This window comes from Hyla sarda, chromosome 5 (assembly GCF_029499605.1).
Source record: "Hyla sarda isolate aHylSar1 chromosome 5, aHylSar1.hap1, whole genome shotgun sequence".
NCBI lineage: Eukaryota > Metazoa > Chordata > Amphibia > Anura > Hylidae > Hyla > Hyla sarda.
In genome coordinates, this window is record NC_079193.1 from 227,438,935 (window position 1) to 227,451,897 (window position 12,963).

Sequence of the window (12,963 nt, forward strand, 5' to 3'; positions counted from 1 at the left end):
CCAGCCATTCTCTTGTAATTGCCTCCTGTAGCAGTAAGCAGCCACGTCATAAAGACTACATTTCCCATGACTCCCTTCGCCAGCTTCCTGTTAGCTGCTGCTCTCTCCCCCTCCTCTCCCCCCCCGAGGAAATTATAATAAATTATAATAAAGTGACGCCCACAGCTCCTTCCCTTGTGGTTATCTCCTCCCATCCTCCCCCTCCGAGCTCATCAGCCCTCTCCACATGTACTGATAGGCTGCGGCCCCTATTGCTGGGCGGTATACCGGTGAGAATCGGATACCAGTTTTCTTTTTCTCCCATGGAATGGATTTTTGCCTATACCGGTCGGGCCCCTCCCCCACCCTCCGGATGAATTGTAGAGCCCAGCGTGGCGCCCTCACTTGTCCTGGTGTGCTTCTGTGGCCCGATAGAAGCTAATCCATTTACTGTGTCCCCCCCGCTGCGCCTGTCAGCCAGTGTCTCCGCGAGCACGATCAATCCCCACCACTAGCGGGATCCATGTGCCCACTAGCGGTGTCACAAGAATGCCTCTTGCGAGCGCGAGCGCTACCATCACCGCTAGCGGGGTCCCTGTGCCCACTAGCGGTGTCACAAGAATGCCTCCCGCGAGCGCTACCATCACTGCTAGCGGGGTCCCTGTGCCCACTAGCGATGTCACAAGAATGACTCCCACGAGCGCGATCGCTACCATCACCGCTAGCGGGGTCCCTGTGCCCACTAGCGGTGTCACAAGAATGCCTCCCGTGAGCGCTACCATCACCGCTGGCGGGGTCCCTGTGCCCACTAGCGGTGTCACAAGAATGCCGAGCGCGGCTCTGTTCCCCGTCCCTGTCAGCTCTCAGGGTACGGGAACAGATTTAAAAGCCTCGTGCGCGGCTAACGTAGTACTGCGCAGGCGCAGCAATACGCAAATAGCGTAGGGCTAATGTAGGCAGCGCTAGGAGCCTAGCGTTAGCCCTACGCTATTTGCGTAGTACTGTGCATGCGCAGTACTACGTTAGCTGCGCGCGAGGATTTTAAATCTGTTCCCGTACCCTGAGAGCTGACAGGGACGGGGAACAGAGCCGCGCTCGGCATTCTTGTGACACCGCTAGTGGGCACAAGGACCCCGCTAGCGGTGATGGTAGCACTCGCGCTCGCGGGAGGCATTCTTGTGACACCGCTAGTGGGCACAGGGACCCCGCTAGCGGTGATGGTAGCGCTCGTGCTCGCGGGAGGCATTCTTGTGACACCGCTAGTGGGCACAGGGACCCCACTAGCGGTGATGGTAGCGATCGCGCTCGCGGGGGGCACATTTGACACTGCTCAGCACTAGCGGCCCCTACTTTGCGCTCAGCCAATCAGGGCTGAGCACATATTAACATTATGAATATTTATAAGATGGGAGGAGAGGGGCCAGCACGACGAGCGGCAGGGGGAGTGAAGCAATCCCCCTGGCGCATTATGGGCATTTGTGACGTAGCGTCGACCAAGATGGCGGTTCCATAGAGAATAATAGGTCGACGCTACGCACGTTAGGGGACCAGGAGATGACTTCCGGTGGCGGCATAGCGGAGAAACGGGACCAGCCAGGTAATGGATCCCATTTAGAAACTTATATAACTTGTGATATTATTACATTTGGGCCCTAATTTGCTAGAGCTGCAGTTGTCCTTTAATGTTCCCTATGGCGGTGCTGCAGTGAAGCTGAATAGTTACTTAAATGTTTTCCCACAGATTACAGTTGTGTTCTGGGGGACCATTGCTCTAACATGTAATGGATATCCAAAGCACAAAATCCATCCAACTGAATTTTGTATAAATATACATTTATATTTTACAGGAACTTACACCAGACTGATGGTCAAACAGAGTCTGAGTTAAAATAATGTTAAATACAGCATGTGATCGGCTGCTTTCTTCATTCATGTTTGTCGCAGCAACAGTACGTGATTTATTTCCTTCAGACATTAAAGATTCAATATCCTAAAAAATAAGAAAATACTAAATTAAATAAAACATTTAGGACACATATTAAAGAATCAGTATGAATCCATTTTGACACTAACAAAACTACCGTTCTGCTGCCTAAAATAAACTCTGATGAGGTGTAGAATTTGTGAAACATGTGATAATGTAAAAACTTATAATTAGAAAATGTGTTACGGTTTGCTCTCTCGTGCTGCCAGCTGGGCTGGGGTTCGTATCGCGGGACGCTACCGCATGCGAATCCCAGCCAGTCACACACCTTGGTCCTCTGCCACCTCCTCTCCTGCTTTTCAGCTCCGGCGCATGTGTCCCTGTCTCCTAGGGCGGCGCGCGCCGTAGCTCTAAGATTTAAAGGACCAATACACCCTTAAAGGGGTATTTCAGGCAAAAACTTTTTTTTATATATATCAACTGGCTCTGGAAAGTTAAACAGATTTGTAAATTACTTCTACTAAAAAATCTTAATACTTCCAATAGTTATTAACTTCTGAAGTTTTCTGGGATGGGAGAATATCCCCATAGGAGCTGGACAGCTCCCGGGACGTGAGTCATCAGAAAGCAGTTAGACAGAAAACAGCAACTCAACTTCAGAAGCTAATAACTATTGGAAGGATTAAGATTTTTTAATAGAAGCAATTTAGAAATCTGTTTAACTTTCCGGAGCCAGTGTCTCCTCTATAACACCTGTGTCTACTCTATAAGTTTCTGCTCTTCCCCCACATCCCTGCTGGATCTTTGTTGCCTTGTGCCATTGAGAAAGCGTTACTGTGCCTTGCCTTGTTACTGACCCTCTGCTACGTTCCTGAATTGCTCCTGTGCTGCCTGCCTACTGACCTCCTGCTTCGTTCCTGATTACGCACCTGTGCTGCCTGCCTTTACCTACTGCTATCTTGACTACTATTTGCTGTTCTCTATCTGTACCTCGAATCTCCTCAGCCGCCTGTGTGGTCGAGTCTTGCCAGGGGGTAGCGACCTGGGTGCCGCCTGACGCAGCAAGTCCAGATCTGGTGAAATCCACCTTAGACTCCGTTCCCTGGTCCAGTGCGTGTCATCTGCCATACAGGTCCAGCGGATCTACTACCTCCAGTGTTCCTGTCTACTGAACCTTGAGTGTTACAAAATGTTCTAGTTTGGAAAGGGAACGAGTCAAGTACAAGTTCTGGGATGGTGAAGTCCCAAAATTTTACTTGTTTCAATAAAAAACAACCTTGTAGCTTTGCTAAGATGACAACAAATATGGTGATGTGCTACAATTCCTATTGATGACCGCCGACAACATGCCATCCAAACTGGCAGATCACGGTTTAAAAAATAAATAAATAAAAATCACAAGTGAGCTTGTACAAAGTGACAAATGATCAGCTGAATTTGACAGGTCACTCCATACACTTTTTAGCCAGAAAAATCAGACATGGTCGATCAAATTTTTGTACTGTAATTTACAGATGATCATCAGCCATAATTACCAAAATCAGGTATTACCTTATGTATACATGCAGCTTAAGACCTCTACATTTATATGAATAAATGGTTAGCCTAATGTTAACTTTCCTTTTGTTAATGGGGCATATCTTTACACAGTCTAAGCGTCAAATCAGTGCTACCAGTGTCAGACTTTACAGGCATGCACCCTGACAAACCCAGTGATATTGACACCCAGTTATTAATTTAATCATAATTTACGGTCGTATAAATGTTTAATAAAATAGACATGAGAACAGACTGGTATTTTATATATATTTTGTACGGCTTAATTCCTGTATCAGCAAGAAATTCTGACTGGCCCGCTTAAATGGAATCAGATCTGTCAGCAGTCTTAAGCCCTTAAATCTGAGTTCCATTTAGAGAATGAAGAGAGGGGTTAAAACAAATCTAAAGTTCTCGTCATGCAGGTTGCATATCACATAAAAAATTTGATACGACGAAACGGGAAAAAAAAATTATTGTGAGACAAAATTGAAGAAAAACAAAAGTTTTTAACTTTTTGGGGGCTTCTATTTCTACGCAGTACATTTTTCGGTAAAAATTACACCTTCTCTTTATTCTGTAGGTCCATATGATTAAAATGATACCCTACTTATATAGGTTTGACTTTGTCGTACTTCTGGAAAAAATCATAACTACATGCAGGAAAATGTATACGTTTAAAATTGTCATCTTCTGACCACTATAACTTTTTTATTTTTCCGCGTATGATTTTTGCGCCGTTATCTGAAGTTTTTAGCGGTACCATTTTTGTATTGATCGGACTTTTTGACTTTTTATTCATTTTTTTCATGATATAAAAAGTGACCAAAAATACACTATTTTGGACTTTTGAATTTTTTTGCGCATAAGCAATTGACCATGCGGTTTAGTTAACGATATATTTTTATAATTCGGACATTTCCGTACGCAGTAATACCACATATGTTTATTTTTATTTACACAGTTTTTTTTTTTTTTAAATGGGAAGGGGGGGGGGGTCATTCTGATTTTTATTAGGGAAGGTTTTAAATCACATTTATTAACTTTTTTTACCACTTTTTTTTTGCAATGTTATAGCACCCATATGGGGCTATAACACTGCACACACTGATCATTTACATTGATCAATGGTTTCTCATAGGAACCCAATGATTGATGATTCTGCCGCTTGACTGCTCATGCCTGGATCTCAGACGATCGGACACCAGGAGGCAGGTAAGGGGACCCTCCTCGTGTCCTACAGCTGTTCGGGATGCCGCGATTTCACCGCGGTGGTCCCGAACTGCCCACTGAGCTAGCCGGGGGTAGTTTAGTTTTTACTTTAGATGTGGCGATCAACTTTGAACGCTGCGTCTAAAGGGCTAATAGCACGGGGCACCGCAATCAGTGCCGTGCACTATTAGCCACAGGTCCCGGCCGTTGTTAGAGGCCGGGCCTGACCCGCTATGCTGTGGCCCCGCATTATAGAAAGGGAGCAGACTCAGGGCGTAAAGGTACACCCTTGGTCCTTAACAGGTTAAAGAAGATGCAGGATGGCCACAGGAGATTCTTTTGTACTCACCGTAAAATCTCTTTCTCGTAGCCGTCACTAGGGGACACCTATACTGATGGGCATATGCTCTTGCCACTATGAGGCACTGACACTAGGAAAAAAGTCGGCTCCTCGCTGGCAGGATATACCCACCCACTGGAAGTGAGGTGATCAGTTTTGTCACAAAGCAGTAGGAGAAGCCAACAAAGAACAAGTCCGAAGGGCCCGAGAAAAGAATCCCGGATAAAAATTTAAAAAAACAACAACCGGAAAAGATCATCCGGACAAAAATGGAAGAAATGGGTGGGTGCTGTGTCCCCAAATGAAGGCTACGAGAAAGAGATTTTACGGTGAGTACCAAAAAATCTCCTTTGCTCTGTCGCTCTTCATTGGGAGACACCTATACTGATGGGACGTGCCAAAGACACACAGGCCATATAGGAAACACAAGAAAAAGTTGACTAGGAAGCCAGATGGGCCGGAACCATCCCGGCAGCAGATAGGGACACCTCCAAGGAACACAAAACCAGACAGAGGGCCAGACCGGCTTGGAAACAAGAATGGAAAAGGGCACAAGTCAGCCCCATCCAGAGGCAAACCGATTCAAGAGGACATGGTGGAAAAACAGCAGGGAGAGCAAAAGGCAAGCACAGGAGGTAGAGACCAGAAAACCACAGGGAAAAAAAAAGAAAGAGACAGAAACCGTCTCTAGAGAGGTCTGGTGTATGAGAACAAAGACCTGAACAGCTGTAGACCCAAAACCCCTGTCCCAGGGGGCACCCGGAAGATGACAGTAGTTCGACTGGTGGGATCTGGACGACCGTAATGCCCCCCCCCCCCCATCTCAGGAGTACATAGATCCTAAAGGAGGAAAGGAGCGGAATGCCCTTAAAAAGAGGCATCCCGGAACATGGGAGCGACCAACATTGAAACTGGAGGTGCCTGAGTCACCTGGAAGACTTACACCTGAAGAGTAGGGAAACCCAATGTCCGCAAAACACTCCAGATGACAAACTTCCATGTCGAGACATGAAGAAGTGGGGTCCAGAAAGACCACCCCACAAATGGATTCGCAAAGAAGTCTGGGCAGGATCACTATACATGCCCGAGACCTCAACCATCACCAAGGCCCAAAGAACCGGGAGAGCCGCCTGAAAGGAAGGCATGCCACAGCATCATAAGACAACGTCCAAGACAAGGAGACTAACCCCAGCAGTCCGAGTGGACAAGAGCAATCCGAAGAAACATCCGCCAGAAGGGGAGCGGAGGTGGAAACAAAAGGGAACCCAGCTGGGACTCTCAGGTTCTGGCCACAGGAAGGTTACTCCAGAAGACTATGGAGTCAGTGCAGCGCAACTGACACTGTCAAAAGGGAAGGAAGAACACCCAATCTTCAAAAAGGGCTCTAGGTCTTCCCCAGGAAACTATAGACCGGTAAGTTTAACGTGCATTGTGGGTAAATTGTTTGAAGGACTTATAAGGGATTACATACAGGAATACATAGGGGATAACTGTATTATAAGTGATAACCAGCATGGGTTTACTAAGGATAGAAGTTGTCAAACCAATCTAATTTGCTTTTATGAAGAGGTGAGTAGAAGCCTTGACAGAGGAATGGCTGTGGATATAGTGTTTCTGGATTTTGCTAAAGCGTTTGATACTGTCCCTCATAGACGTCTGACAGGTAAGTTAAGGTCTTTGGATTTGGAAATTTTAGTTTGTAACTGGATTGAACACTGGCTCATGGATCGTACCCAGAGAGTGGTGGTCAATGATTCGTACTCTGATTGGTCCCCGGTAATTAGTGGTGTACCCCAAGGTTCAGTACTGGGCCCGCTGTTGTTTAATTTATTTATCAATGATATAGAGGATGGTATTAACAGCTCTGTTTCTATCTTTGCAGATGACACCAAGCTTTGTAGCATGGTACAGTCTATAGAGGTTGTGCATAAGTTACAAGATGACTTGGATAGACTAAGTGTCTGGGCACCCACTTGGCAAATGAGGTTCAATGTGGATAAATGTAAAGTTATGCATCTGGGTACTAATAACATGCATGCGTCGTATGTCTTAGGGGGGATTAAACTGGCAGAGTCACTGGTAGAGAAGGATCTGGGTGTACTTGTAGATCACAGACTAGAGAATAGCATGCAATGTCAGGCTGCTGCTTCCAAGGCCAGCAGGATATTGTCATGTATAAAAAGAGGCATGGACTCAAGGGACAGGGACATAATACTCCCCCTTTATAAAGCATTGGTACGGCCTCACCTGGAATATGCTGTTCAGTTTTGGTCGCCTGTACATAAAAGGGACAATGCGGAGTTGGAAAGGGTGCAGAGACGCGCGACTAAACTAATATGTGGCATGGAACATCTTAGCTATGAGGAGCGATTAAAGGAGTTACAATTGTTTAGTCTTGAGAAGAGACGTTTAAGGGGGGATATGATAAACGTATATAAGTATATTAATGGCCCATACAAAAAATATGGAGAAAAACTGTTCCAGGTTAAACCCCCCCCCCCCCCAAAGGACGAGGGGACACTCCCTCCGTCTGGAGAAGAAAAAGTTTAGTCTCAAGGGGCGACACACCTTCTTTACCATGAGAACTGTGAACTTATGGAACAGTCTACCTCAGGAACTGGTCACAGCAGGAAAAATTAACAGCTTTAAAACAGGATTAGATACATTCCTGGAACAAAATAACATTAATACTTATGAAGAAATATAAAATCCCATCCCTTCCCCAATATCGCGCCACACCCCTACCCCTTAATTCCCTGGTTGAACTTGATGGACATATGTCTTTTTTCGACCGTACTAACTATGTAACTATGTAACTATGTAACCCTTCCAGGTTGCGCCGAGGAAGGAGGAGAGCAATGGTAGGACCCAAACAATAGATGGTGGCTAGACCAGCTGTCGCCGAACCATACATGATTACATAAGCTCCTCCACCAGAGGAGAGTGCCAAGGCTGCATGAGCAGCAGTAGATAACCAAGAAAATAAAAGAGAGCCAGGCTGCAATCCCGGGCAGTAAGTACACAAGCATAGACAGCAAAAAGCTCTGTTGATTACTCTCAGGAAAAACAAGAACCCAGCCAGGTACCCCACCTATAGTGGGAAGAGAGAGATGGCTTCATCTTGGCAGCCGAAAGTGCTTAAAGGGTAGCGCCAACCATCCTATTTTTTTTTCCTATCCCTGCCTATTACCCATCTATCCCTAACCCCCTCCCTGCTTTAATTTTTTTTTTTTACTATGTTAAAAATAACTTTTTGCCTGCCTGGTAGTGTGCTCACTACCAGGCAGACTTCCCCAGCAGGCAACACGTCACTGATGCCTGCTGGGGGGGACTTTGGCCCTTAGTTCATCTACACAGGGTGCCTCCAGCTGTTTCACCACTACAACTCCCAGCTTGCCCTGACATCTATTGGCTGTCAGAGCAAGCTGGGAGTTGTAGTGTTGAAACAGCTGGAGGCACCCTGTGCAGAAAACAATTAGTTGGGGCCATGGGCACGGCTCTACCCCGTTCCCTCTGTCTGTTCCCCGTTCCCCCCGTGTTTAAAATGCCGATCCCCGCTCTCCCCCAACCCCCGCTCTCCCCTAAAATAGATCCATACATACTGCGGAGCGGTCCGATGTTTTCACAGGTGATTTTTTCACCTCACACCGGCGTGCAGAGGCAGCAGCAGCAGCGGCGGCGTCATGTGCAGGAGGAGTGGCCGGCCAGCCAGGGAGCCAATGTGCGAGCGCAGGCTGAATGAATTAGGACCGACGTCCAGCCAGCATCAGTCCGAATTCAGGCGTGATGTCACGCCAGCCTGCAGCCGGCCACTAGGAGGGAGACCCCTAGTGGCCGGTTTTCAAACGTTAATTAAAGCATTTTAATAAAATAAAAAAAAATAATGAAAATGTATTATAGATATGTTGCAGTACATATGTACTACAACATATAAAAAAGAAAAAAAAAGTTCATGACAGTGCCCATTTAGCGCAATAGTTCCCCTAGTGGAGGGGAAACGAGGGGTGGTCGAGATGAAACTCAGGTACTTACCATGCCAAGCTCCCTCATCCCCGTACCCCCTGTGGATTGTCAAAGTGCACCAGGCACTGAAGGAGCAGGGAAATGCTGCCCCACAGCCACGGTACAAAGTACCGGGTGGACGTAGCCCCCAGGACCCCTGCGACAACCCATCGCGGTATTGAGGAGCCAATTTATGTCCCCAGAGGGATCGGAATCCTGCACACTGGAGATTGGCAAAAATACAAGACGTGACTACGAATGCAAGTAGGAAGCACACACACACAACCATCCATGTTGAGAATCATTCCATGCGAAGACTAAAGGCCACAGAGAGCAGGCGCATGAGCCACCCTGCACAGGAACCCAGGAAAGTTACCTGGAGGCATGGGGGGGCTGAACTGACTGTGTCTCCCCTATCAGGCCCCCTGCCAGAACAGAGGTGTACAACCGCCGCACACCCCACCGAACAGAAGGAAGGTGGACTTTACACATGCAGAGTGGCCTTAGCATATGTAGAGGCGCAGACATGGGTACCGCACGAAAGTAGTGGGATACAAAGACTGCAGACACAAAGGAAACCCCAGACATCCAACAGACCAGCAGGATGGAAGATATGCCCCTAGCAGACCAACGTTGCAACTTAGAAAGGGGTCCATAGAGTGTTGTTGTTGCCGTGAAGCTGGAACCTGCAGGAAAAACCCCCACCCAATCTCCTAATGGTGCCACACACCAGGACTGCAGGTGCAGATGCAAGTGATGAAGTATGTATGTGGAGCAGACACAATCTAACTTACAGGTAGAAGAGGTCCCATGAACCCATAGAGACACACCTTGTGGAACTTCACATGGAAAGCGAGTCACCGGACTGCAGCTGCGGTAGCGGCAGGAATGGGGGAGGTGACCTGGCGGAGTAGCAAACCATGCAGACACAGTATGGCTATCTGGCATAGGGACATGGCCATGCCGGGTCCCGCATTTGGAACCACACCCTGAAAGTGGACTACCAGCCTTCAGTCTGAGAGCAGCAGGCATGTAGAGAGGGACCTGATAAAGTAGTAAACATTGCGAACCAGTATGTGGTGCATTGTATAGGGCCCATGGAACAACATGGGGTTACTCACTTGGAACCATACCTTGGCAGTAGGTTACCTGAACTACCGTCCACGGTGTGGAAAGTTTATGGTAGTTGACCAGACGTAGTAGTAAGCATGCGGACAACCATCTGGCCGACTGGTATAGGATTCCTGAATGCACAAGGTCACTCCTTCAAAACCTCCCACAGAAGTGGGGTACTGGAGTGCGGCCTATCCAACAGATGGTGTAGGAGATCCAGCAGACAAAGGACTGGCTGACTGGCAGCAGTCCCACGTACCTGCAGGGACCCGCATCCAGATCCCTCACCCAAGCAGTGAAGTACGGGAAACCTGGCCATGCCCGGGGCAGCCCTGAGATCAGAGACCGATGGCGGCGGAAACCGTGCGGACAACAATCTGGCTGAACAAATACACCTCCAGGTGCTGGCGAAAAGGGAACAGTCAGATAGGCGATCACTGTGCCCCATGTCATAGGTGGGAGGTTGGGGAGGCCTAGGAGCCATGGATAGAAGCTGTGCCCCCCCAGGGAGATCGGAGGAGGAGGATGAGGAGCCTTGGAGCGCATCTCCGTCATCCCGTATAGTGATCACTTCTTTGTATACCACGAACAGAAGTGGGGTACAGTAATTCCAGCTGCAGATACATCAGCCGTGTGACAGGCGGTGGAGGAAACCATGCAGACCACTGTCTGGCTTACTGGTATGGGTCCATAATATACAACGGGTAACTCCTTCGGACACTTCGCACCAGCAGTGGGGTACCGGAGTGCCAGCCGCGGATGCGGCAACTGTGAGATGAGTGACAGGCTAGACTACTGTCCAGCATATTATTATCAGGTCCAGTCCATGCCCACGGAGGGATACTCCCATGGAGGCCCTGCATATGTGGGGATCTGGAGCACCAGCTGCGGATGCAGTGGCCTGTGGAGAAGGGAATCATATAGTATGAAATGCCAATAACACCCCTGGATGGGTGGCCAGCAGACCTGACAAAGGAGGAACCTCAAAAGAGACCTTAGCGTCTGCCAGGAACGCAAAAGCACTTGTACATGGTATGGCACTCAGTGGTAGGGGAGAACAGGCATTGAATACATCCCCGGTAGTTTCCAAGGGATCGTGAAATCTCTGGCAACAACCCACCACGGCAGTTCGCATATGCTCCCTGACAGTGAGTGACAATGCATAAATTAGGGATGCCAAAGACATACTTAAACCAACTCAATGTAATTTGTGTATAGCAGGTCACCTACAGGGCGAGTGAAGCAAATAAAGCAGCCCCCAATACAGACCCTAGGAACGGGACCCTGCAGATATTAAACTGGTAAAAACAGATATGGCCGACCAAGGCTGCAATAGCGAGTGGTTGCCAAGGGGGAACAGCAATAAAAAAATAAGAGTGCACTACAATGATTGGCCACAAGAGGGCACCAAATGGTCCAGAGAATTAAAATTAATTATTATTAATTTTTTTTACATGCAGGAAAGAGGCGTGGAGAGCAAGGCCCCCTGTGCTGAATCTGCCCCTGAGGTCCCCAAAGAGAGATGGGCAGGATGTCCACACCATGGGGACCACTGAAGAAAAAACACGTAGGCAGCCCCAGGAGCAACGACAGCACGGAGCGGCGTGCTCAGGAGCGCCTGCTAAGCGACCACACTGTTCCGAGGCCAGGGGACAAGAACGGGCCGGACAGGAAGAGATCCTGTCGAGCTCCTGTTGGGCTGCAGCTCAGGGAGGCCGATGGTGCCGCTCGGACTATGGAGCGCTGCCGACCCCCGCAATGGTGGAGGGGCGGAGCTAAACTCCGCTGGAGGCACACAGCGTCACGGCCGCAGGTTAGCATCCATCAGTCATAAGAAGCACCAGGCGAGCGTGCGAACCTAGAGGGGAGGTGCTGCCTGGCCTCCCGGTTCGTGCGCTGGCTCAGGGGTGCAAGAAAGGTGGAGCCACGCGCTGCCATAACCCCCGATCCTGAAGAGGAGGCATTGCCTGGCCTCCTGGATCACGCACTGGCTCAGGGGGAAGAAGAAGGGGGGAGCCATGTGCCGCCATAACCCCCTCACCCAGCTCGCTGCCGACCCCCACAGTGGGGGTAAGGTAAACAAATATAGCTGGCAGAATGCAGTTTAGAGGGGAGCAGGGAAGAACACCTGTGGAGGGAGCAGCTGCAAAGGGCCGGCGGCTGTCCTCCAGAAAATCTAGTACACAGAAAACACAGCCCCCCCAGGGGACCTGAGTGAGCCCCACACATAAAGCTCCCAATAAAGGACAGAGTCCCTTTTTAAAGAGGAAGGGGGGAGGAATGGGGGGGGGGGGGTAATAAACTCACCTGTGGACGCCATCTTCTTATACTCGTCTTCAACCAGCTTATGGCCATGCTGAACCATACCAGGATAAGATAGCGGGGCGAGCAGGGGCAGTGGGGGACCCGGACCCAGGGTACAACCTCCAGGCGCTGGCCGTTGGTGATAAGGGGTTGACAGCCCATACTGTTATGTTCCGTGCCCCTTTGTCGAATATGGGTGAACAGGTAGCGACATGCTCCTGGACCCCCACATGAAAAAGGGAAACAAAAGGGAGGAAAAAACCTAACTAAACAGCCCTTACTAGAAAAAAAAAAAAAAGACCAGGTCTGGGGAGCTCCCAGACCTGTGTTTTGCCTCCTACTGACACTAGCCAAAACTGATTACCTCACTTCCAGTGGGCTGGTATATCCTGCCAGGAAGGAGCCGACTTTTTTTTCCTTGTGTCAGCGCCTCCTAGTGGCAAGAGCATATACCCATAAGTATAGGTGCCCCCCAATGAAGAGCGACCGAGAAATGTCAGGTGTCTTGTGCTAACATCTTATTTCCAACTAAGATGATCTAAATGGTGGAAAC

The 12,963-nt window shown here is 48.7% G+C and overlaps 1 protein-coding gene across 6 annotated transcripts in view; it reads right to left on the reverse strand.

Moving 5' to 3' along the window:
• Positions 1 to 12,963, reverse strand: part of KIF13A (kinesin family member 13A) — a 268,080-nt gene that overhangs the window by 80,589 nt on the left and 174,528 nt on the right. For all 6 annotated transcript variants that reach the window (XM_056521241.1, XM_056521242.1, XM_056521243.1 and 3 more), the window contains exon 8: positions 1,835 to 1,969. In XM_056521241.1, the coding sequence (XP_056377216.1) occupies positions 1,835 to 1,969 (135 nt within the window). The remainder of the gene's footprint in view (positions 1 to 1,834; positions 1,970 to 12,963) is intronic.